A 27824-nucleotide genomic window follows, 5' to 3' on the forward strand; every position below is an offset into this window, starting at 1 on the left:
ATAAGAATCATATATACACTATTTAACTTCATTTATTTCTTCATATACAAAAATCACGTCTGATCGCTATGACCGCAAATTACAAGAGAGAAAGAAAGAATACAGTTCAGTTCAATTAGCATCGATATATAAAATGTTAATCCGCTGTTAAGACAGTTGAAGCACCGGGTGACTCCGCTCATAATCCGTACAACCAGTAAAAAAAATTTAGCACAAAAAACACAGAGAAAATATGTTGTTGATTTGATCTTAAGAATTTTAGATATATTATAATTATTTTTTTGTTTCATATAGAATTATATAATAATTTCTTCATATAAAGTAGACACAAAAATGATGTCAAATTTTGGGATTTTGGGTTTGTATTTAGTGTCTAAACTTAAATACATGATGATTTAATTTAGACGTACGTGTATATTTTGTATAAAATTACATAAATATTTAGTTGACAAAAAATTGATGTAGATTTATTCATTTTGTGTTGAAGCTGAAAATTAAATTCGTGTTCTATAGCTAGCGTAGCAAATGTACATATAATTTATGGATTATCCGTTAAAAGATATTTACAAAGACAAATGTGTGCCGACTGATAAAGCAAATTTTTGTTTTTAAAATTGATTTGCTTTATAGGGAGAGTTCGAGCGATTAAAAAGAATAAACAAGATGAGTATGCGGCTTAGAAGTAGAAGAAATCAAAGTCAAAGACAAAGATGTTTTAGCTAATGTTTTAAAGATATATCAAAGTTATCTCTTCAATAGGAATGCGGGCTGAAGATACAGATACGAATACAGAAATAAGCATTTAGCGTTTAGCATTGTTTATATATAGGTATATATAGGTGAGCATATCATTTAGTTAGCCTAAGCATAATCAAGAGAGAGTAGGGGTGTTATAGAGAGGGTCAGAGTTCAGAGTGAAAGTGTATTAGACAGAATCAACTGAAAGGTAATTTCAAATTGCTTAACACATTAGCTCTCGCGATCACGTTCTTCATAACAAGTTACTAGTTCAGTTATCGTCTAATTACTTTTGTATATATAGTATTTAGTTTTAGTTAGTTTTAGGTATATCAAAAAAAATATTGCAGATTGTCTTAGAGTTCCAGCCGCTTTATACAAAGTAAATGAAGAGAAGTTGAACTTTTTTCCTATCCCACTTGTTTGTTTTATATTCCTTCTAGGTGTACGTTTATTGGCCTTTGACTTGGTATTTTTTATTAGAAGTCGTTAAAATTGTTTAATGGTCAAAAATTTGTGTATGTTGTTTGTAGAAACCATGAGTTTTGCTTGTTAGAGATTTTGTATATTTCATTTCATGTTTATTTCCTTTCCTTTTGCTCCTTCTGCTATGGCAAACGTATTTTCAAGATTTGTGGAATGTGGTTTTGTAGTCGATCTAGGGTTATTAAGTTAGCATTCATGGGTATTTGAGCCAAAAGCATGTTTTGATTGTTTCACTGGTGTTCTGGGGGTTTCTCTTATTTCTTTTTTTGGTTTTTGGACTTTAAACAAATATCTCTGGTTTGCTCTCTAGTTGTTTTACACACACATTTACAATACAGTACACATTACACACTCAAAGTTATGGCTAGAGCTAAGGATTATGTTGCTGATCTAGTGATAATTTTGGTTCTGCTAAGGTTGCTTCGCTTTCGGTTTTGGCCCCTAGGATTAACATGTAACGTTCGATTACAAACGAAATGGCTTAGACACAGAATTTACAAAAGAGTGTTTCCTCGCGCAGATATCTGACTTTTAATTTCTCTCTATTTTCATGTATTTTCTCATTTTGCGGCTTAGAGGAGCAGCTCCTCGTCCGTGTGCGGCTCACTTCCGGTTTCCGCAAAGAGGCAACACTCATCGGCACCGGAAGAAGCCGCCTCCTGCTCCTCGCAGTCGAGATCGAGATGATGTGCCTGCTGCGGCGACTGCGGCGCCTGCTGGTGGTGGTTCATCGGGTGGTGCGCCGGCTGCTGTGGGTGGCTCAGGTCGTGCAGCCAGTCCAGTGTCTTGTCGATGGCACGCAGCCGCTTCTCCAGCGAGGTAGTGGCCAATATGTCCACCTAATAAGGTAGATATTTTCATTAAAAGAGTGATACAGAATATGTAAACCACTTAACGCACCTTTAGTTGCTGGGAGAGGGGCAGCAGGGCTATGATCCACCACGCCCACGCCGGTCCATCGCTGATCAGCTCCCAGTTGGGCTCCAGTGGCGGCATCTGGCCGAAGCTCTGCAAGATCTCGTGCTTCTGCTCGGTGCTCAGGCTGTCGAACCAGCCACTGGCCTTGGCCAGCACCACGCCCTGCATTCCCGCGAGTATCTTCACCTGCTCATCGGCAATGGGCTCGTCGCAGATGTACTCCACCTTGGCCGTCTCATAGCCATCCTTTTCGTTGCGCGCCAAAATCTTAAATCGCTTGCAGCCAATGGTACTCAGTATGGAACAGCCATCGCCCAGCTGCACGCAGTCCCGAATGTCCAGTATGGTGCCCACATCATAGTAGCGCGACTTTCCGCCATTCGGCTGCACAATGCCAAAGGTCTTGTCGCCGGACTCAACGGCCCTCCGCACCATCAGTCGGTATCGGGGTTCGCAGACGAAGAGCGGACATGGCACTGCCGGAAAGGCGGCCGTGCAGATGAACACCGGCACCGAGGGCTCCTGGTCGATCTCCTGGCGGAAACGCGCCTCGTAGTGGTCTGGAATGAATCGTTTCATTGCGGCTTCTAGGAACTTTGTCACCGGCCGCTTGGCCAGCGCAAATGGAACTGGCGAGGATGAGCCCGTATGCAGGTGGATCTGATTCGAATTCGGATTCGGATGCTGATTGGCATTGGTACTGGCACTGGCACTGGCACTGGCATTGACATTGAACTCCACAAGTGGTGACATGCACAATGGACACGGGGAGTTGTAATCCATGCAACGATCCAAGCATACCAGGCAGTACGTGTGTCCACACGGAGTCACCACCGGCTTCCACAGAGTCCGGCTGCACACCACGCAGTCAAAGTCGCTGGCATCGATCAGCTGCCCGGCCACCGAGCTCATCGCCAGCGATGGAGCCGATTTGTCCAGTTCTGTAAGGAAAATTAGGCATTATAATATATTTTATATTCTAGTATATTTATAGTAAACTCACTTTTCAGTCGCTGCAGTTCCTGCTGCGTGCGATCCAATACCCCAGCAAACAGTCGACTGCACCGCTGACTCTCGCCCGCCGCCTGCGCCCGCTCCACATCCACATCCTCCTCGAGCACCTTGCCACCGACCATCGGTTCCATGGCCATCGACCATTTCCGCTTGCAGTGCTTCCGGTTCGCATGGCGACGTGGCTGCAGATCGAACTGCTTCTGCTCGAAAACGTGCCGCTCATGGCGATGGTGATCCATAAAGTCCAGGGGACTGGGGAACAGAAAGTCGCCATCCAAATGCAGGGATCCCGGCTCCCCGCCGTCCACCTCCACATCCACCTCCTCCTCCATGTCATCGCCAGCCATTATGTAGTTATCATAGTGCCCGAACTCATCCTCCACATCGTCCAAGTGGACATGGTGATGGTGGTGGTGGTGATGATGATGGTGATGGGGGTGGTGGTGCTGCTGTTTCCTGCGCCGCCTCACCTGCTCCCAAAGTAGCGGATATGGTGCTCGCGAGGTGGCAAAGTTGCGGTGCTGCTGCTGGAAAACTGGTGGCGTTGCGCTGCTCAGCGAGCTGCGATTCTTCGGCAATTGGGCCAGGAGACGTTGGAGAATCTGTGCATGAAGAATTGGTCAGTTAAATCTTCAATGTTTAAACAAATAACTACAAATTATTGTTCTGTAATAAGGTTATGAATATAGCTATTACCGATTAGTATGGTTGTAATTATATTCAGCATATTATTTTCTAATTTTCAAGAGCATATGCAATTTTAATGGCGTCTAGACATTTACAAAAATAGTGCAGACTAAGCTGCTACTAATAAATTTGTGCAAACTAGAACATAACATAATTATTACAACCATATGTCTACATTAGCATTCATTAAACCCATAGAGGAGGCATGGCATCTGTGATTTTACCTTGGCGAGATCATGTTGAAATATTTCCGAGTTGCTGAGATTGGTTTTCTTATCAAGGCAAATGGCCAAAAAGCCGTTGTACAAAGCCTCCTCCAATCGGCCAAGACCGCTCAAGGCCAAAGCACGCAGGTAGTGAGCCTGGAAAATGCAATAAAGTAAATAAATAAATATGCATTCATCACTTGGCATAAGTAATTTCAAACGCACCTTGGGCGAAGTGCAGCGGGTTCTCAGTGCATTCTCGATGTCCGCTAGAGAACTTTGATAATGGCTCAATTTTAGTAGAACTTCGGCACGCAGGCAGAGACTCTTGAAATTGGCGGGCGCTGCAAAAAAAATCAATGAAAAAGTAAAACATATTAATTCACTTTTACTGCGACCAAATGGGCGTTGTAAATCACGTAGATCCCCCACAATGAATGCCATCTTCCTCAACTCAAATGAAATGCCAAAACTTGGCAAGTTGAAACATTTCGGCGTGCGGCCAAGGCAATTACGTCTGCCAATATTGAAATAATATATACATATAGATAAATGCAACGTTATGGACGTGTAAACAGCATCTATAAGGTGTGGGTTTGGGCAAATGTTCAACACGCGCGAATACTCAATTATATTCTCCCCATCTGCAGTTTGTTTTTCAAAATGTTTGTCCGTTTCAATTGGACATTTAATTTGACAGCTGCTAAAATGTAGCTTGCTTTTTTGTAACATTAATATAATAGCAATATAATAGGTAAACAAACTCAAATTAAATTTTAGGTTACACGGAATTTCGTCACTCATTTCTTTACAATTTTATGTCAGTAGTTTGACCTTTTATTTATTTATTTTTAATAAAGTGCGGCCCAAAAACGCGAACTTCGACCATCGGCAAATGCAATGTGAAAGCGAAACCAAGGTAAGCAGCAACAGCAGAGCGCGAAGCACCTAGAATAGAAAGTCATTGCTGTGCCTAGGTCATGCATTTTCCACCCACCCCTTTTCCAACCCCTCTACACCCCCTCTGCACCACCCTACGCGCACCACCCCCCGAGCAACACAGTTTTATCACCCGCACTACGTCACGTAGGCCACTTGTAGACAATGTTGCAGACACATTGCCAGCAACATTGCAGCACGCTAAGAGAACCAGCGAGCATTTCACCTTCTCTTCTTCTGTTAGGCTTCTCTCTTGCAAGTGTACTCTTGCGCTGTTAAATCGTAAGAGTTTTTAATATTTATGTTAAAAAAGACGCGCGCAGCTGCTGTTAAGCAGAAAACGCGATTATGTAGCCTAACATTACGCAACATAAAAAGGCGCAACATCAAAACGACAGTAGCTGCAACAACAACAACAATAACAACGATGTCTATATAATATCAACTACGAGGGCCTATAAGCGATTTTTTTGTAATTCCAATTGTTACACAAATTGCTAAAAAAAAATGTGATTACATGTGGTCCCTTCACTCCGCCCATTTTCCAGCTTGGTACTCATTAATATTTTGCCATATTTGTCGCAACAAACGATTATCGTGCAATTTTGCTGATAAATAATAATTTGAAAACTTAAACTAGAAACTTTTGGATTATCAAGATATCAAGAACTTTAGCATACGAGTAAATTGAATAACACTTCCGATTATCACAAACTCGTGTTGATTATGTAAATGGCTTGTCAATATTTTGTGTTTACTTCGCTGTTCCCATTTTTATTTTGTTTTTTTTTTGCGCTGGGGTTCGAATAAATTCCGAAAATAAATACCCGTGATATGGTGTTTGCTTGCTAGATAACGCATTTGGGATTGGGATTTGCGGTTAAAACGTTATGTGAGTGGAGGTGGCAAGACATAACGGCACTTCACTGGGCCCTGTCAGATAACGGTAGAATGTAATTTAGCTGATTATGCCTTAAACGTTTTCTGAGCCCTTCTTTCTACGTGAGATAAGACAGCTTTTGGTTGTTTATCAATAGTTTATATTTTATTAGCGTTTTTCGTAATGAATTTATGGACTTTAGAACACATTTATTATTTACTGCTGTTTGTGTTTTATGTTGAGATTGATTTATTTATTACTTGGAATCTCTAATATTCTGTTAATTGAAAAAAGTAGAAAATCAACTTTTCCGATAATTCCATCTGTTTCCCATATGTTTTTCCCACTTTGAAAGTAGTTCCCCTGTTTATTATGCAATAATATCATTCGATCTCCAGGGCCATCAACCCCCCACCTTACCACCCCCCCCCCCCCCCCCCCCCCCCCCCCCCCCCCCCCCCCCCCCCCCCCCCGCTTTGGCCGACGAGTCCAGAGCCATAACTATATGTATTATGCATACTAATTATATTCATTTCCACATTATATCACACTGAAGGCGGCCACGTTCTCGCTGACCGGCTACTTCCCGTTCGATCTGCGACTATGTGTGTGCGTATCCATCAGATACTTCTACTTACAACCGCAGCGAGTGGGCAAAAAACAAAAAAAAAAAAAAAGTATAGAAATATACAGAAATTCAATTAAAATGCAAAGCCAAACGCTGACGACTCGCTGACGTTGCTGTGCTGCCAGTTTGTTGTTGTTGCTTTGTTGTTGTTGTTGTTGTCACTGCTACCAATTTGCACTTATTAGAGAATTTTACGCTCTACGAACGCCCCCCCACCGCCCCGCCCCCCTGCCCCTTCAGATAGATAGAACATCTTCCACGCGGGGCCAAGTTTCCGTTACGCTGCAGACAATTTAAGCCCAACTGTTGATAAATTGCATTTGGCTTCAGATATGACAAAGCTCATATGTGTGCAATTTACATATTTTTTTTGGCTACACTGTGAAAAATAACTAAATACATCTCTCTCTATGTACTTTAACATATGCATTAGAAAGCAATTTAAATTGTAATACTGATAATATTTCTCATACGAACTAACAAGCATATAGAGAATATATTACAGTAACCACAGATATAAAAAATATCAAAACTAAACTAAACAAAACAAAACTAAAAATATTCCAAATATTTGTAAACATTACTAAGGCATTAAGTTATTACTTAATCATAACTTTATCAGGCATTAAGTTATTACTTAATCATAACTTTATCATACTTCATCCCATACTTTTCTCTCACTGTATATATTTCTTATGATATTTTTTCGTGCCAGCGTGTGTCGTTTTCGCGTTTGTGTGCACTCAAAATCAGATTTCGTCACGTACATTAAAAAAATCGCTTGCAAAATTCCCACCACATCAGAAAAAAAATATTAAAAAAAAAGCAGCAGCAATGAATATTGAGAAGAGAAGCGAATTTTCCTTGGCGGTTGACAGACATGGCATTGCCATGGATTGCATAATGAGATCAGAAATCTAAGAATTTTGATTTCCGCTAAAAGAAAACGTGAGCGAACTGACAACCTGATCTGCAGACAAAGACAAAGGCATTTTCAAACCGCCGATCATTTGATTTATTTATTTTTAAATGCCAAAACAACAAAGTAGCAACAAAGAAGCAAAAAAGTAGCGACAAAGAATGCATGTCCCCGCTAATTTTTCAATTCAGATGTGCTTAAAGGCAGTTAAACAATTTGCTAAAAATAAACACATTGCGTATACGCCGCATGGTCCGAGCTCTGATTGCCAAACACAAGCACCACAGACACACACAAACAAACACACATACTGGATTATTATGCAAAAGGAAACTGGAGAAATGAGAAGGGAGGGGTGGAAAAGAGCGAAGGGGTGGCGAAAAACTGACCTAAATACTAAATGAATGCCCATAAAACTGCGCCAAGTGAGACGGGAAACGAGCGGCCATAAACGAGCGGCGAAAAGATGGCAAACTTTATGCGATACCCCACAGTTCCAAGTTCCAAGCTGCCAGTTCCCAGTACTCAGTTCTCATCCAAACTGAAATCCGCAGGGAAATTGACCGTTTTTTGATGTCTATGATGGAGGGGATAACTGGGAAAACCCAGAAAAACCCCATGGCTAACACTCGATTCGCGCGCATAAAATATGACCATTATGCAGATGAAGCTAATTGTGCGGAGTTAAGTTTATGACCCTCGTAAAGTTACAGCGCTCGATGTAAAGCCGAAATAAATATGCGAATTCGGGGGAAATGTCAGCAGTTAAATGGAGAAAAGAGCTGTGCATAATTCAAATCCAAATGAAAGGAAATAACCATAGTTAGGCGCAAATATTTCCTTCCCTTAATGCGAATATTTAATTAACCAACATTTCCTTGCACACTCTGTGTTATTTCACAAAATTGAAATATTAATTTGCAAAATTATCGCTTATAAATTATAATCTTTAGAAAATGCAAGTTATTCGACACCTAGCCAAAATTTCCTTCAAATTACCTAGACCAATTAATTAGTATAGAAATCGCCTTGCGATTTCCTTGTTAAACGCAAATTTGTCGAGAATCTTGCATTTCTAGGCAGATTTATGGCAACTAGAAGCGTCTACCATTTCCCTGCTTAATTTGCCTTTATAATTGTCTTCATGAATGAACGCTCACTTGGCCACTTTTGCTGCTGTTGACGGAAATGTGAAATGCTCGCAAAGAATATGTGGCAAAATAATAATTATTCACTTTCAGGAAGTGCAGGCAGTCGCATTGTTTTTACGTTTTGCATTCGCCTTTGGCTATTCGCCGTTAAATATGCAACTGCAAGTCTCGGTAAAGAATTCTATAAAATTTCATTTTTATTTATGTGATTAATCTTTACGAGGCCATATGACAGACAATTGTTGTGTAAATTATTCGAATGTGCTCTTGTGCATATGCATATTCGCCTCCACTTGTGTTATTTTCCTGAAAAACATAAGTTTCGCACTCCATATTCGAGTTCGTTGAGATGAGGCACTCATGGCGTATGCGTTATTTTCAATTATATTCAACAGCAGTAAATTGAATAAAATGCAGCTTAACATTAAATACAGTTAGTTACTTAATTTAAAACTTTCGTGTGTTTGGTCATGTTTATAAACTAAATGTGGGTGTTGTCAACTCAGTCTGCTAAATGTCAAGCCCCGGAAATCCTCAAAAAAAAAACTGCTGGAATTCTGTTTGCAGTTTGTTCTCTGTTCTGGTTATATTTTGTTGGTTTTTCTGTTTTGTGAAACTCAACCGACTGTGAAGATTTTTGTGGCTGCTGTTGCGCGGTTTACATCTGGGAAATATCGCCATGCGTTGTCGCATAAATTTTCGGCACTGGAAAACAAGACGCAACAGAAAAAATCCAAGGCAAGCAAAAAAGATGAGTACGCAGAGATAAAATGTCAGAGTTCAGACTGAGCCAAGGCCAAAAGTGCCCAGTTTTGATGGTGAGGATGACACTTTTTATGGAGAGCAACAAATTGGAAATTATAAGACATGTTTCTTGGCCAAGAGAGCTAAAAATTTGATATTATATGACATGTTTCTTAGCCAAGCAGTAGCTTTTCATTTAATGGTGATTTAAACCCATTTTATCCGAGACGCAAAATGTTCATGTTCGCTACAAAAAAACGCCATTTTTACTTTACGTTCGAAATAATTCAAGGTAAATCAGCGGGAGATATTCAGCGAAGTGAACTTCATTTTCAAGTCTTATATAACTTCTCCGTCGTTTACTTTTTTGCTCAACCGAGCGCAACCTTCAGGCAAATTGGAGCAAAACAAAAAAAAAAAAACCGAAAAAAATTTTGAACAATTCGCAAGCACGCAAATAAAATCAAACATAAATTTCATTCGAGCAAGACAAAACACAAAATAAAAACACATTCCTTTGCTACTGTGTGAAGCGCAAAAATGTATATATTGTTATTTCGCAGTTTTCTCTTGTAATGCGAAGGCATTCATGAGTTTTACAAAGCGCTCAAATAATATTTGAAAATGTTTAACCGCAACGGCAACAACGATTTCAAAACGCTCCACTGAGCAGCAACTCGCTGAGTGGGCTGAAGGTCAACTGGTGACCAAGACGTGGTCGTTATGGAACCAAAAACAAGTGCGGAAGTCGCACATTTGTGAGGCGTAAGATGTACAGAAATTGTCCCATATACACAAGTATTTTATTATATATTTTATTACGCTCTTTTTCGGTTGTTTGTTTGCTAAGTCAGCCAGCTTAGGCAAAAGATATATATAAAATACAAGACGGCAGGCCGACAACTTCAAAGCCATAATTATAGATTCTTTGGGAGATAAGTTTGGTTAGTTGTTAATTCCACTTTGCCCTAAATGATAAGGATGTTTTCAGAGAAGCAAATCATTTTAACTTTATTCATTTGAGTGCTTACAAATTGGTAATTTGAAACTCATATATAAAATGGTTAAATTGTTCGTTGATAGTACTTTGATGTTAGCTATGAAATCTAGTTCTTATCAAGTATTACGACTTTGGTGCCAGTCCGCTAATCACCACACCCCTTTTTTCCGCCCACTTACAAGGTCCAACTGCCACCATTTTCCTGCCATATGTCCGCTGTGTTGGGCCAGATGTCATTTGATAAATGTTCGGACACGTTCATGTCCATGTCCCCATACCCACATCCACATCCACATCCAAATCCACATCCACATCCGTTGCCACACGCGCTTCTGACGCGCAGTTAATTGATTTCCCAGACAGAAGGGCAGTTCGTAATGGGAAAAACTCAACTCTCGGCTGAACGCTGAACTGACCTGGCCACCTGACGCCAAACAGCAAAAGCAAAAATGCGACTAGGCCCAAAACAGATAGGCTGAAACCGAAAACCAAAAACCATCAAAATGCATTACATTTGGAGGTGGCTGACAGCCAAGGGGATGGCGACAACGTATGGCTATAATCCACTTAAAAGTCATTTGGGGTGGTTAATAAACTGAGCGAAATTGGGTGCACACTCTTAGAAAATGCAGCAAATAAATGTATATCTATATCTATATTTATATAATATAATTATTTGAATATTTTTACAGTTTAACAAATACCTTATTAACATGTATTGATTTGATGTACAGTTTCAATTTAAAAGTAAATCCGAATACAATTCACTTTTTAAATTCAACTAATTTCTTGATTAAAATCCTTTTGGGTGCCAGAATTTTTTGTTGATTGTTAGCAACCTTTTTCAAATAAATTCCAAAGTTTTTCTGTTCTTTTTTTCATTCTCCAGATCTATTTTCGTATATTCTCCCCTAACCCAAGTCTATTTCGGTCTGGTTTTCACTTATGTAATCGCTCGAGACGCCAATCAGCCCCTAAACGCAGTTCGATAAGCGAACGGAGCTGGCAAAAAAAAGTATGGCCAACGTAACCGGCTTTTTATGCAAAGCTGCCAAAAATATGAGTAAACTCATGTAAGTTTTGTGGGCCGTTGGCCGAGTGAGAGGGGGGGGCGGGTATTGGCCATGGCTAAAACATTGCGTGAGCCGCGACTTGTGCAATCGGCGCCAAAGTAAAAGAGCAAGAGAAAGAAAAAGAGCGAGCAAAAGCCAACAAGCAACAGTTTTGGTCTTTTCGCATTGGCCAAAAGAGGTCACCAAGCGCTGGCCAAAGAGAAAGTAAGAAAGTAAGAGAGTATGTGAGTGTAAAACCAGGCTTTGACAGCTGCTCTTTCATCAGCTCGCGCGCTCTCTTTGGGCCACATTGGTTACCATCTGCAAAGTCGCAAAAGTATGTCAAAGTCAAATGCGCGACGCCGACGTCGACGTCACTTTTATTATGTTTGTTTGGTAAGTGGAGCTGCTTTTTTTCTTGTTATTTCTGTTTTTTTTTTGTTTTTTTTGGTTTTTTTGGTTATGTAAGGCCCAGCGGCCAACTGTTGTTGGTTACGTTGAGCTGCAGGCCCAAGATTTGCCTCAGTTTCCCCCGTTTTCTCATGTTTGTCGTGGTCGCCTTGGTCTTTTGTCTTTTTCACGCTTAGTCTGCTGAACCCCGCTGTTCCGCTGTCCCCCTGCCCCGCCCCTCTAACCACGCCGCCCCCAACCGACTGAAAACCCATTGTTGCTCATTTGTTTGTTGCCAATTTCAACGGTTTTCGACTTGTTGTTGCCGCGTGGAAATTAAATCGTGATTTGTAAATGCTCTCAAATTTTCGTCTCGCTTTTAAATTTTTTTTTTCGTCTGATGTAGTTTTTTTTTTTGGTTTTTCTGCTTGCCGCAACTGAGGAGTTTGCAATTTTGTAATAATTTTTTTTTTCTTCGCTCCTATCGGCGATTAAATAATCAACGCTGTGTGGCAACTGTTACAATGGGAGGTTTTTGAAAGTTGTTTGTGGGCAACTGGGTTATTCTGGGCAATCAGTAGCAATCAACAGAGTTTTTAAAACATATATGGATTCTACTCAATTTTTAAACATAAATATTTCAATTGGCTTGAAATGATCTTAAATGGTTCATTAAATATATATAATCAAACTAAATTCCCCAGAAAATTACTAGTTACTTGATAAACAAAGCTAGTTAACTGTTACCTAAAAGTTTTGTTAAAATAAGGTAAATTCTGCCATAAATTAAAAGCAACCAATGAAATTATATTACCACTGATACATCATAGCATTTTCTTTGATGATTCATTTTCAGTAGCCACTAGCACCTGGAAAAACGCATTTTAACACAAAGAATGGGATAATGCAAAAAGTTTCGCTAGCTTTTTTCATCACTTTTTCGGGCGAAAACTTTTACTCACCAAGAACGAAGAAGCAAAAAAATGGTTGGGTGCAAAAACATTTTAGTTTCAGTCATGGTTGTTAGTGCAAAAAAAAAAAGTTACAAGTGCTCCTGACAGTCTGACCCAAATAACCAAATTGAATGCTAATACCATGTTGCCAAAGTGGAAAAGTTTGCGATTTATCATTTAGTGTTAACAGCTTGCGCTGCTTAAAAACCTAATTGAAATCCCTTTTGCGGGCTAATCAAATCCAAAACAATTATGTCATCGCCGTGAACTTTGCTTTTATAATTCCATTCTGTCTTCGTTCCCTCAATTAGGCAACACTCCCCTTAACTCGTTGGCACTGTTGGCCAGTAATTGTTGCATAATGGCACTGGGAAAAAATGCATTTTGCTTGGATTATCTTTAGTTAAAAGGGGCTGTAAAAATCGCACCTTAAAAATGCTTTAATAGCAATCAAACCGGATTTGAAATCGTTGTTTTATATAGCTAGTTACGTGATATGTTAGGCACTAAGGTCAAATTTGTTGAATGTCATTTGCTTGTTGGTTTCCCCATATAAAATAAAACCATTCTTTATTTTTTTAAATGTATATATAAATATGTTGTCACTTAATTCTTATGGTAAATTCTATCTAATTTACTTGAACTGGTATTTTCAACACCAGTTTCTGCTAAGATAATATTTAAATAGGTAATAAATGATATTTGTTGTTAATATTTATCATTCAAAGTTTTCTAATTGTCTTGAATAATCTTGGAAAATCTCTGTGTACTTTGAATTGTCTTTTGGCGCAGTCACGCCCCATGGAAATTGTTTTGTGGACTTTATTCGCCGAGCGGAAAATGAAAATGAAAATGTCAGCCTGATGTAATTTTCAATAGATTGATTAGGATAAAAAGGTTAAGGGTGTGAGGGCCGCAATGGTTGTGGCAATACCCCGTGTATTTGCAGCTTGGGGCAACAGTTTACAGTTGTGGAGTGGAGAATGAAGTGAAGTGCAGTGAAATGAAGTGGAATGATGTCGATCTCGATCTCTGGGCGCCCGTGTCTATTACTCAATAGTCTAACAAATTATTGCTAGCAGTTTTGCAGTTTTGCACAGTTTGCTGATTGCTGATTGTGGGTTGCTATTGTTGTTGTTGTTGTTGTTGTTGTTGTTGGGCAATGCGATAAAGTGCAACACGAGCGACAATAACAGCAACAGCAGCAACAACTTTGCCTACGTTCTATGACATAACTGTAATTCAAACGAGTCAGAGAGCAGCCACGAAAGAGACGGCAACAGGCCATTAGAAAGAGAGGGCAGCCGCTAGACAGCTTGTGTATATGTATGCAAGTGAGCGGGCGACTTACTTTTGATTTTGCTACGACTATATGGCTATATGGCTATCAAGCGATAGAGCTATAGAGCTATAGAGCCTATAGCTTTTGCAATTGCAGCGGCAGTCAATTGAGTAATCTGCCAGTTGATTTGTTGCTGCTGCCCGCTCGCAAATGTTGAAAGTGAATTTTGCGAATCGTAATTCACAGTTTACAATAGAATATTACTTAATAGACAATCTGGCCGCAGCGTTTTTGCTTTGTTTTTTATGACTCATGCTTGCACTTTTTTTTTTTGTAATTTTCTGTTTTGTCGCAATTGCAGTTGGCCTCATTATGCAATTACGACGGCAAGAAGCAAACGAAACAAACGAAACGAACGACAGGAGCAACACATTTTTTGTATATTTCTGCTATTACCTAGTTTTTTGCATAAGTTTTTTCTTCGTTATGGGTTTTATCTTTTGGCTGGCGAAGTGAGAGGGCGCATATCTCAATTAGGAAAATGTCTCAATGTTAGTTTTCCTTGCTAGCCGAGCTTGTGAGCTGATTATTACATCATTCGGCTTGTTTTGACAGAATTTGTGGGTGCGCAGCTGGGAAAATGTGAGCAGGGGAAAAGCCTTGCTTGCACTTATATTTTCCTTACATTGTTGCGCTTTAAATGGTGTAGCATTATTATGAAACAGTGAATAATTGATAAAGTTATTCAATGCCGTAAGTGACATGCGGTTATAAAAGAGAATATTTTTCGTTATTCCAAACAGAATGCCTGCCCAAGTGTCAAGTGTCATGGCAATGGATGTGCATGTCAGCGTTTCGTAATAAACTAAATAGCTGCAAATATGTTCACGTTGTTAATATAATATTATGTCATTCAGTCATCGCAAGTTTTGGAATTAAAATAATATTTGATCGTAAGTGACGGAATTAAAATAATATTTGGTCGAAATGAGGTGACCTTTTACTTAAAGAGATACATTTACTATGTACTCAAAAAAATTCAAAAATCATCATCAAAAATTGCAAACAAAATTTTAAAAAATTGAATTTTTTTTGAAAACACAGTTTGATTGGAAATTTAATTACGAGCTCAACGAGGTATGACATTCCATATTCGGACCAATATTTCGAATGTTCTGATCAAAATACTGAAATTTATAATCGCAAAAAACAGAAAAACAATTTTCATCAAAATTTCAATGTTTTTTCGGTATAACTGGGCTAAAATTGGTCAGAAAGCTAAAATAATAACATTTTTTTACTCCTAATTACCAATACTAACCAACCAAATCACTTTTTAACCAACTTTGTTAAAATAATTTTTGGTCAAATTTTCGCATTTTTTGTAAGGGGTAACATCATCAAAAATTGCAAAAAATGTGAAAACAATATATATTTTTTTTGAAAACACAGTTCGATTGGAAATTTAATTACGAACTCAACGAGGTATGCCATTCCATATTTGGACCAATATTTCGAATGTTCTGATTAATACACAATCTGAAAATAATGAGTTAACTGACATACTCTATAAGAGATTTTCTCCAGTTTGTTAACCGCACAATCACCGATACAAATATCTCACTACGTTAACCTCGCCCACACCTAAAAACTGGTTTAGACTTCAAAGAGAACCCACGTTGAAGCCACAAGGCCAACACCACCCACTCCGCTCCCATGGGTGAACTGAATTCCAGAAGTAAATACCGAAAACTTAACTTGAAATGGGAAAAGTTTGCATTTACTCGACCCGAACATTTTCAGGCCCAAAGCAAATGAATATTTGAGGCGAAAGCGCAAACAATTCCTTTCGGGTTAGAATTCTCATTTGAAAGTCTTGTAAATTCTTGTTTTTTTTTTGTTTTTGTGTTTTCTTGATTCTAGTTTTGTTTTTTTTTTTACCCAGCACTAGCTAGTGAAATGTGCGATGGCATTTAAGAAATGTGCGCCAGACTTGTCGTCGAAGGGACGAGGTTAGGGGGTATGGGGTATTTGAAGCAATGGGCATGCCAAAAAGTATCTATCAGATACGTGAGCACGGGGAATGCCGGCTATGCAACGCATGGCGTCTGTGAAATACAAATACATAGTGGGGCGGGGGTGGAGAAAGCACACGCAGAAAGAAATAAATCAAATCGCACATACTCAATAATGTGGCAAAAGGAAAGCACAAATCTGCGATAGAAATTAACACAATCTTTGTGCACGACTACATTCTAAGGCAAATCTACATCTGTAGCCGTAACTGTATCTGTATCTGTATGTGTGACGACCATTGGCAACTGGCTTTCTCAAGGCCAGTTGAATTTTGTGGTCGTTAAACTCACCGCCCCCCCTTTCTGGCCCACCCCCCCTTGCCATTCCTTGTGGCTCTTTGTTCACTTTCACGGAAAGAACTCAACGACCTCAAAATGCGCAATAAATTTTTGGCTGCCTGCACTTTTGACTACACAAACAGAAATATTTTCAAGTGAAAGTCAAAAAATAAATCAAAAGAAAAGTTTATAATACAATGAACACTTTTAACTTGCATTATAAGAAACTTGCATTATAGAATCAACTCATTGCGTGGCATTAACGATCTGATGAGCTTCGTAGACTATGCTCTGATTTCTCTCACTGCACACAAAGAATCGGGCGCACTGTTTCCAGCTCTTGTTTGGCTAATTAAAAAATGTTAGCTACCAGGAGAAAAAAAGAAGGCAGGGCCAAAATCAAAAGCACAGTCAAAAATGAAATGGCTAGAAACAAATGTTAATGAGTGCAGTCACTCTGAATAATTGCAAAACGGAGAATTGCGAGGGAAGTGCAGAGGCTTTGGATTTTTATTTTTAAAAATACATACGAGAATGACGACAATGAAGGCAGGCAAATGTTTTATGGCACGAGTACTCAACCTCAGTGGGAAAGCAATGCTAACAAGATCAAGGTGCTCTTCAAACAATAACCACAAATCGAGTGTATATGAATATCTGTACCTAATACCTGAATATATAGTATTAATGTGCTGGCTTTATCAGGTGTATTGAGTGAGCTGGCAGCGCAGTTGCGATAAGCGTCACGTATTAATCACATGAATGGATATATTATTCACACAATTTCACTTTGCTTCTAGTGCGATTGTCTCGAGCCGAGGAAAGTGTGCTGGAGTTCAGGGTCACGCCCTTGATGGAAATGGGAAAAAGTGCCATTCTTATCATCAAAACAACAATGATATTTTTTTCATGCTGATAACTAGCTCCGTTTAAAAAAAAAGTCTGTCAAATCAGTGCTGATATAATGAAACACGCAGATAAAAAGGCTTTTACTTTTTGTTTAATACGATTGCGTCTGAGTTACATATTATAGTTATAAAACGTTTTCCGTTTAATTCATAGTTAATGAACAACTATTTACACAGTTATGTCAGTAATATTTTTCAAGCTTTTTTATCTAACAAGAAAACCTACAAATAACATAATATCTTCTAAGCTCCCAGCACGTTTTACATACAATTATCAGTTCTTCACAGCAATCACAAATGTGGCACACCAACTGAGCTCCCAGACTAGATCGCATTCCACAGAATTGCTGGGCTAACAAATTCTGCCTTTAGTGAGCTCCTTCCGCTAATTACCAAGAAATTAAGACTTAATAATCCGCATAAACTGAAATAATTTCGCCCAGAAGTCGTTGGTCCAAATTCAAGTTCTACGAACCCATAAAGAAATGATTTGAGGCCGAAAGAAAATTCAGACGGCCATAAAACTAAATGGAAATCGGTGGCAGAACAAGGCTGGAAATGCCACGTGTCGGGTAGAAATAACCAAATTAATTGCATGCTTCGTGCTAAAATTCTTTCAATCCAACAACGAACTCCAACTCAAAAAGGGAACATTAAATGCAGCCAAGTGGTCAGTACGAAAAACACGCCATATAATTATACGATCCGGCATATTTAATGTAAGCCATATACTTTTAATGCACAAACATATACGTGTATTAATGTATTAAATTAGGACCAGTCAGAGGCATAAAGCCTTGCATGACACGAAGGCATTTCCAATGCAATATTTCTAATGGAACTCCAACCTTTTTCCTGTTTTTTTTTTCCCCCTTCTAACCAAATATGTATTCAGGCCAAGTCCTAGCGGCTCATTTAACAACTCTTTCCACTCAGCCAGCTTCGTAATACTTTTTTGTTAATTATTTTCTGTGTACTTGGCGAAAAAAACGGAAACTCCTGATGAGGTGAACGACTACATTTAACAGCCTCGGGTCGTAAAAAAAAAGCCATACGTATATGTATGTAAATTAAATTGTGCATGTCTGCCCCCAGGACTCAAGCTCATTTCAGCAGGACATTAAAATCCTGCCAGAGGATGGGGTGTGTCTTTGTGTGTGCTTGATACTAGAGTGCTGACAGTGTGTGTCCTGACATCTTCATTGTCAAGTGGGGCACTTGGCTTTGGCCCACACGGCGTATGTGCGATGTGTTTGTAACTCGGAATCCCTGCTGAAACGCTTTATTTGCCAACCTAATTGGTATCGATTTGTATATTCGTTTGAATTTCCCTTTATAGCCATGACTTGGCATTTGGCTTATCAAAAACGTTTACTTAAAGAATTTTGTTGTCCCAAAAAAAATAATTTCGGATTTTTTCCCCTCATTTTTATCAGCAAGTGTCAATAACTGATTACGCCGTCCGAAAAAAAAAAGAGAAGCAATAACAAAAGAGACACAACATCAAATGAAATAGAACAAATACATGGCTTTCTTATAAATAGGCCGACCAAGAAATATTCCACGTTGTTTACGTTGCTGCTATTTCAATCCGACACATAGATCCCACATAAGGCGCTCCACTCTCGATTATAATGCCTTGGGTAAACACAGTCGTACGATGGATGGATGCGTCAGCACACAATTTGGCTAATCACGAAAACACGCTGTACTTTGTCAGCAAGTCAAACACCTTGATAATGACAATTATGAAAGTAACACCGCACTTTAGGTGTCCACCTTGTGTCCAACGCCCACGTGGCCACAGAAAGCCAACTTAATACCCGCAGCAAAGACAGACACGCTGATGCATTATTATTTTATATCCCGGTGAAAGCGAAATGGGGGTGCTTTCACTCCCAGAGAGAGAGAGAATTTTTCGATGGGCGGCAAAAGCATAAACTCGAGTCGCCGTCTAATTTTGTTTTCCAGGGATAAACAGAGATATATATAAAAGTGGAAAATCAACGAACGAAACGCAAACATTGATTGGTAAACACAAAATAGGTGCAATTATGGTGACCAAGTCGATTAAATGGAAGCGCTGATAAAACAAATATAATGATCACGAATCGATGAACTCTATTTTTGTGCAGCAAATCAGAAAATAAGCAGAAATTCATGGAAGTAAAATACACAGTTTGTTAGTCCTTGCAGTCATTCAAAGAATTGTCGAAAATTATTAATTGCCAGCCAACAAAAAGATCGAACTCAGATCTGGTTAATTTTGGTTATTTTGTTATTTTTTCCATTTGTTTTCACCCCACTTCCACCTAATTCTGTCCATCATTGCCATTGTTTTGCGCCCAAGAAAAACTCTTGACGAGTCAAGTGTTTCTCGTCTGCTGCCTGCTGCCTTCTGCCTTTTGTTCATTTTGGTTCAACTTTAAGCATTTTGTTTGATGGATTTCTAAGTGCGTAAATCGTTTTGATTTTTCTTTTTCCCTCTTTAAAAAATAGAAAAACTATTTTCGTTTAAAAGACAGCGCGCGGTGCAACAACAAAAATTGTCGCTGGGAAAATGGAGGTGATTAATTAGCTGTTCTTAATTTCAAAATTTCTCTCGTGTATTCCCTCTACGTGAAGTGAAGGGGAAAATCCTCTTGAGCTCAAGTGACTGACTCAGCGTCTTAATAATTCATTATAAAAGCAAAAAAGCACAAAAAAAGCGCTGTGATTTCTCAAAAATATCATTTCGAGTGCGTAAAGAGTTGAGCTGGCAGCGCGTGCCACAGTTCGCGTATCCGTAAGATACATTTTCTGCTGCTCCCAACTGCCTTCTGTCAGCAATTATTTACTTTGAATTTGCTCGATAAATATTTGATAATTGGGTCCTTGGCCTGCCTGCCTGCCTGCCTGTCAGTGCCATTTGTCGCGCTGAGCACACACAATTAGAGTAACAAGTTGACATTTGCGGGAGCAAAGTTCCTCGAATGTAATGGCTGAAAATACGCATACGCCGCATGGGCCCACAGGATTTAGTGCGTGGGCGTTTCTCCTGTGCGATACTTGTTGCGCCACCAATGAATGGACTGGGTTCATGCCATTCGCCTGACGTCAGCAAATGGAGTCTATTGAGCCTTGCCATTTTCGGTCCTGCCCTTTATTGATTTTTCAATTTCCCCCTCATTGCAGTCGCAGCGCAAAAGGATTGCTGCTGCACAGAGAGAAATTTCAAGGCAATAGTGCAAAAAAATGCACTACTTAACTACTTAACTTAACAAAATGTTTAATTCAATAGTGCAATAGTGCAAAATACACTACTTAACTACTTAACTTAACAAATTGCTTAATTCCACCCAATATACGCAAGTATTTGATATTGCAACTCACCTTTTTCCAAGCTGGCATTGCAGAACTTGAGCGCGTCGTCGAGCAGATTGAGGTGCATGCAGCTGCTGGCCTTCTCGCTGATCTTCTTGGCCTGCAGATCGGGACCCCACCACTTCTCCACCAGCCTGCGCACCAGCACGTCCGGCATGAACTTCATGGCCGTCGAGCCACTGCCTCCTCCTCCATGTGCCGCGGGATACGCACTCAGGCCCAAGGCTGCCGCCGCCGATGTGGATGCCATGGTGGTGGTGGCCGTGGCCGTTGTGGATGCCACCGTGGTGGTGGTCACTGTCATGGGTGGTGCGGCCAGGCGATGGACGCTGGACGCCAGCTGAACGCCATAGCCCACGGGAAAGCTGATCAGACTGAGGTTCGCATTGTGATTGGAGGTGGGTGCTGTGAAGAGGGCTCTGGTTGCCGCACCACTCGCCGTGGTGGTGGTTAGAGCGCAGACTGGCGGTCCTGGCGAGGATGCCTGGATGCGGGGGAAACGCACCTGGCAGATGTTGCACTGCGTGATCGTCTCGCAGCATTGCCGGCAAAAGGTGTGGCCACAATTGGTGGTCACCGGACAGCGCAGTATGTCGCCGCACAGCGGACACATCAGCGGATCGAAGTCCTCCAAGTCCTGCAGCGGACTCGGCACGCGTAGTTCTCGCGTGGGTGAGTGCAAATCCAGAGGACCGCCACTCGTTTCATCCATAGATTCACCCACTCCTCGCAGGAATTCTCCTTGCTCCGCCTGTTGCTGTTTGCCCTGATGATGGTATCGCAACCAGGGCATCATGTCCACTCGATCCGATATTCTGGGACTCTTCACGCCCGCAGACGTCGGTGTGGGCGTTGGCGTGGGTGTGGGCGTGGCAATGCCACCCATTTGGCGAATGTGCGTGGTCAGCGCACTGGCCAGCGTATTGAGTTTGTCGAGCGGCACATGGCCATCGAACTGGCGGCTGGCTATCAACTCGTAGACATCGAAGGCTTCTGGTAGACTGCCCACCTTGGCGAAGGATTCGGCGAGCAGATAGTGCAGCGAGTTCTGGCTGTCGTTGTGGGGCAGGTAACACTGTAGCGGATGGCTGCTGGGTGGCATGTGGCGAGCCTGATCCTGCTGCTCCTGCTGCCGGAGCACCTTCATCGCCCGCAGCGAGGGCTTCAGGCAATAGCCCTGCGACAGAGGCATCACTAGATGGCTATATAGATGGCCGATATCCGAACCGTTCGTATAATGCGCGATTTGTTTTATATGATTTTTGTATTTATTTTCGTAGCTGCCTGCAGTCACGTATGCAACAGTTGGGTTAATCTATCTGGCAGATACAATATCTATACCCCTCATCACGACACTGCACTACACCTTTGTTCACTTCTTGATTTATTGAATTAATTGAATTTAATTTATATATTTCACCACTTCATTTGCCATCAATTAATCTTTTGCGTGCTCTGCTTTTGGCTGTTTTAGTTGAACTGAAGAAGAAGTTTGGACAACAGCAGCAGTTGAAGCAGCAGCAGCAAGGCATCTGAAAAAAAAAAACACACAGAGAACAAAGAGAATATGAGTTGGATTTTGATTTCGATTCCGGGAGAAATGTACGTGTATGTGCATATATATGTATGCATGTGAGAGAGATAAAGAGAGAATGTGAAGTAAGCGGAACAAGAAGAAGATAGGCGTTTTACGTAACGCTCGAAAAAAAAGGAAAAAAGAATAAATAGCCAAAGAAATGAAATGACTGATTCTCAGAGGCAGCTTTTGATTCTGTTTTATAATTCCCAGCCCACACACACACACACACACACACACACAGTTAAATCAAAGAGAGAACCCGCTCTCGCGCGCTCTTTGATTACTGGGTGGCCCAGGAAGAAGAGGAAGAAGAACTACTGTATCTATTACTTAACCACTGGAGAACGCCAGAGATATCACGCACTCGAAATGCATTTCTTGCCCCCAAATCACCAGGCCCCAAAAAAAACGATGACGTGACGTTCGGCACCTTAGCACACAGCTAATTATGAAGGCACAGTTCTTATATAAAGTGCAAAAGTGTGCGGTTCAATGAACTTTCGCAAGTGCCGCCTGGAAGTGGAAGCCTGGAAGCCGTAGAAAGCCAAACGAAATCCATTGAATCGCGGCTAGTGAATTACTATATGTTCTAATTGCCGTTAAGGTAGGGCATTGAATAGAATGGCAGCCAGGCGGCGGTACATGCTATTACATAATATTATGAAAATTAACACTGAATCACATAGAGCGAACTGACGCGGACGCTGGCTGAAGTAACGAAATCAAAATCATCGGCACACAGATACGTTTTATACCCATACTTGCGCACGTGTACCTGCTCTTAGGCGTTCTCTTTTACGTTCTCGCTCTTTCGAGAACCGTACGCTGTGTGTAACTGTATTTGTGAGATACGAAATTCCCGAGAGAGCAGCTCATTAAAGAGAATCTGTTTTTGTTTTTCTGTGGTTTTTGGCTTGTTTCGGTTTTATTTTATTTTTGATTGTGCGCACGTTTTGCTTTTGACGTCGTTCGTATTGTATCTTTAAGATAAACAATGCCGGCATAACACACGGATACAGATACAGATACAGATACAACGCACACTCACACTCACACCTGCAAATTTCGATTTGCCTTCGCATTCTGGTTTTGTTATGTAAACAATTTTTTGGTTTGTCGTCCGCCCGGCATCAAGATCGCAATTCCTTCTTTTGCTACTTATTTTCTTTGCTTTAATTTCTTTTTTTTTTGGTGGGCTTATAATTTGTTTACATTTGCAAAGGCAATCAAAAGTGTGCCAAAATAAAATGAAACTACAAAGCTGCGTGCAAATGAAATTTTGTAGTTTTTCTTCATTGGCAGCGATATGAAAACGCAGACAGAAACACGCGCAAAATCATTTTTATATCAGGCGATTTCTGCTTTTGCATAAATCTCGTTGTTAAGTAATGCTGAAATATCTTATAAGTTGGTAGTTAGCCAAGAAAATGAATTTATCAAGGGTGTGTTTATATGCCCGCAGATATACGATCTACATGAGACTTTCTGATCGAGTCGAGTCGGCGACCCAAAAAATATAATGAAAATGAAACACGCATGTTATATTCGGAATAGAATTTCGGCTGCACGTTACATAAGAAATGGGTATTATTTTGGCTTATTTTTCTTGGTTAGAGGTTATAGGTTATATGTAATACTCGTAGAAAAAAAAAGCGGTTCTAATTGTGAAGATGTTAGAGTGGGATAATGAGGTATATCAATTAATCGTAATTATATCTTCTTTATTTTTCAGTCAGCATTGATCACTTCGTGCCTTTAAGTGCCACACTTACAGAAAAGTTCCCTGTATTTTGCACTTAGAATTCAAGAATGAACCTACCAGAAATTTCCCTTTCGAAAGCAACACTCGAGACAACCCACTTTGTGATCATTTTAAGCTGAACAGCGCAATCTTCGCCTCGAAATGGAAACCATATAAGCAGTATATAAAATAGAAAGGTTACGAACGAGATTGAGATAGGGAGCTCCCTCCAGCTTTTATATCAGCTGGCATTGTGAGGCATTGTAAACGTGTATTGGGCCAGGGGAAAAGTTGGTAAACAAGCCATCAGGTTAGGCACTCGATTCTAATTGTTCCTGTTGCCTGCCGCTCGGCTTTTGCGTAAGTAAAAATTATGTATACGCCTCATATAACTGCACGTGCATTCCGCTGCAATCGTTGTTGCTGCCGTTCCGTGTACGTAAACTCGTATTGCACAATCCGTATCCGATAAATGTTCCTAAGCGAACTGCAAATATGTGGATCCCGGCTACCTGAAAACACGCCCTCAGGGCAATCGCTCGTAGATTGTTTTATTTTTCACAGTATTATGCAATGTCAATCGTGTAGATACAAAACAACTGATAGATACAAAACTGCCTTTCCTATCACCGTTGCCCGTTGTCCGTGTCGTCAGTCAGACAAAATGGCAGCGTTGACATATAATATGTGTATATAGCTACACTTACAACGGCCTTTGTCGCTATTCTAAGTCAACTGAATGCAGACATTGTTTGCCTTAAGTCCGATAAGTGATTGTAGGCGAACGCTGATTGAAGTCGATAAAGGAACTTACAGCACTGAATGTGATAAAACTCATTGAGCGATAGTTGAAATAATTGCTATTTACCTGGTTGTAAAATACTGATTGAAAACGACAGTTGTTCTGAATCAACTGTGACATTACTATCTCATGAAAGTGAGTCAGCAAGTGATTCAACTTTCTGTACATTTACCCAAATACATGATGAGCCAAAGCTCAGGTATGGAAATGCCAACAAAGTTGTTCAAGACTTTTCTAAAATCCTCTAGAAATTCTGATAGAGTTCTTTAATCACCACGCAAGCCCATAAATTGCATAACCAATTGCGCTATAAATTGATTATGCTCCTCGAGTAATTTTCACCGTAATTATGAAATCATGCTCGCAGTTATGAAATCACATATATTTTCATTGCCTTAATGCTGGCGTTTATTCGCTCTGGTACATTTTGATTTCTTCTTTGATATTTGTTTTATTGGTTTCCCATTTGTTAGGCCGTTTTTTAGCTTGGCTCACATCGTTTTATGACATTGTATTTGGACGGACGGACGACGGCGATAAACGCTCATATAAATAGCTCAAAATAACTGCAAAAGAAACTGGGCTGAAGAATTTATTGAGGCAAGCCAATTAGCAACCAAAATTTCTACAAAGTAGTTTGTGAGTTTGTAGTGAGTTGTAGTTTTCAGTTTTTAATTTTTAGTTTTTAATTTTCAGTTTGTAATATTTAGTTTGTAGTTTTCAGTTTTGATTTCACACCGATTACACAAGAACCCACTCATTCGCTGACTAATTGGCCCAGTCCCTTTGGGGCTTACATAAGTTCGGTGTGGGGTTTGATTTTGTTTATATAACTGCGATCCAGCTGCTTGGAGTCTGGCTTCCTCGATATTCGACTCTGACTCATGACGAACCTTTTTGCCCCGATGACGTATGCAAATAGGTTTTTCCTCCATTTCGAGTTAACCATATTTTTTTCACCATTTCCCCCAACCCCATTGCACCTTTTGGCTTTTTTCGTTTTGGGCCAAGTGGGCGAACTGTGTTGTTGTTGGCTTGTTCATTGGCAGCAAACGTCGCATAATACTCGTAGTACGTTGCGTGTCGTAACGCTAAACGTCAACCGAGTGAGAGGGGCATATGCGGGCGAGAGGGAGAGGGCAGGAGCCCAGTTTCTCGCTTTGGAAGCTGACGAATATTGGGTGGTGACCCCGACAAATTGGCGAATCTTTAGTAGATTATCGGGGATTGCAAACTGTTAAGCAGTGAATTACGAAAGCGATGACAAAGCGACTGATTCGAGGAAAATATACTACAGTTTTTCATGCTTCAAATTTTGTTAAGCAACTAAAACCAAAAGCTATTTTGGTATATAAGGCAATTTAATTAATAATTATTTATTTAGTTTATTTAATCTACTTTATTTTGTCTATAAAATATATATATTTTTAGTTTTTTAAGTTACTTTATTTTGTATATAAATGTTATACATCCTAATTGTTGTTAATGTGGTTCAATTATTTATTTTCTCACTGCATATTACTTTCTTAACTTTCCAAATCGGTCTTGCAAAGAAATGGAAAATGAATAAAAACCACACCATTTGTTTTTCGCTTATCTGAGCTAATTTATCGCAAAATCGTTAAGATGTATTTTCCGCGAAAGTTTTATCACACATTAAATATAAATGATTATCAAGTGCAGACCGAATTCAATTGGCCACAGAACGTCAACAAAACAGCGCAGAAAAAACGCTTAGTAATGCCTTTAAAAATATGGCAACACGTAAGAGCCGCCCCTCAGTTTACCCCCCGCTACACACCCCGCGTGCAGTTGCACTTTTTGTTTTCACAATCATTGCAGATAGCGAAGGAAAAACTGTTTTTCCACGACAAAGAGCGAAAACCTAAGAGAGAGACTTGAATGTGCCAATCTTTGAAAACGCAACTTTGTCGAGCGTTCATTCACATTGAACACACACACTTGCACATGCACACACACACACGCACACAGAGACATAGCATGTGGTTAGATGTCGTAACACACACGAAGAGAGGCGAAAAGAGAGGCAAAGAGAGCGCAGAAATGGAATTACCTGTCGCTGTTGAACCGCGCCTCCTTGTTTTTCCCCAAAAAAGGGGCGGTTTTTCGCGGGGGGTGCGGCGCGTACTGTTGCTCAAGAACCACACACACACACACGCACTCGCACACAAGCACGATATAATCCCTCTTGCAATTTATTTAAAATTTCTTGTTGTTGTATATATTTTTGTTTGCTAAAAATTTATAGCCACACGCGTGTGAAATAATCGAACTATTCACTCGTGTTATGTGTTTGATATTTATTTATTTTTTTTTTTTTGTTTCGTTTTGTTTTGTAAGAACTTGGAACGGCGCTTGTCCGTCGGCTTTACGTAACCCCGCCGCACACACGGGTTAATTTTTTTTTCTTTCGCTGAAAGGGTGTGCGGCAATTTGGGGGGGCTGCACTTGGAGCCCCTTTTTCTATATTTTGTGACTAATTTATTTATTTCATTTATTCACACTGGGAAAACACGCGAGCGAGCGAGCGGGCGCCTTTATTTTATTTGATTTGATTTTATTTATTTCTTTGATTACGTTGGCGTTTGTTTTGTAATACGCTTACGTTACGCGACGCGACAGAGAGAGAGAGAGCACTGCGAACGCACTGGGCGAAAGAGACAGCGAGAGCAGCAGCAACGGCGGCAACGTGTTCGAGTGGCTCGGCGATGATTTGCTTATGGGTTGCGCTCCACTTTGTTGCTTTTTATTTGCCTTTTTTATTATTCATACTTTTTTTTCGTGTATAATTTTTTATTATTTTGCTGTTTGTATTTGTATTACGGCCTGGTTGTTTTGTGTCGACACTCTCCCTGCTGTCTGAACTTGCCACGGCCGCTGTTCAACAGCGAATGACTGCTGTGAAAAGCCAGTCGCTTGCTTGGAGCACACAACTGCGTTTCTCTTTGGCGCCCCGACTCTCTTACGTCGCTGTTGCGTCATCGATGTCTGCGCTCTTTGGGCAGCACTTCTCTCTGGCAATTTAGCTTCTTTTTTTTTTTGTCATTTTTGCCGGCAAACCGTCAACTG

At 40.2% G+C, this 27824-nt stretch overlaps 1 protein-coding gene across 2 annotated transcripts; it reads right to left on the reverse strand.

Moving 5' to 3' along the window:
• Window positions 1-14: 14 nt before the first annotated feature.
• LOC120450631 lies at window positions 15-27627 on the reverse strand. 2 transcript variants are annotated; one of them, XM_039633780.2, is made up of 7 exons: window positions 26809-27627; window positions 20622-22144; window positions 4275-4393; window positions 4068-4205; window positions 3146-3758; window positions 2125-3083; window positions 15-2063 (listed from the first exon to the last, which is right to left on the reverse strand). In XM_039633780.2, the coding sequence occupies exons 2-7, from the start codon at window positions 21802-21804 to the stop codon at window positions 1797-1799; spliced, it is 3279 nt and encodes a 1092-aa protein (XP_039489714.1). In that variant the 5' UTR covers window positions 21805-22144; window positions 26809-27627; the 3' UTR covers window positions 15-1796. The 2 variants fall into 2 exon arrangements, with proteins under 2 accessions (XP_039489714.1, XP_039489715.1); XM_039633781.2 differs by lacking the exon at window positions 15-2063 and having other exon boundaries at window positions 2440-2702; window positions 2944-3083.
• Window positions 27628-27824: the final 197 nt, after the last annotated feature.

This window comes from Drosophila santomea, chromosome 3L (assembly GCF_016746245.2).
Source record: "Drosophila santomea strain STO CAGO 1482 chromosome 3L, Prin_Dsan_1.1, whole genome shotgun sequence".
NCBI lineage: Eukaryota > Metazoa > Arthropoda > Insecta > Diptera > Drosophilidae > Drosophila > Drosophila santomea.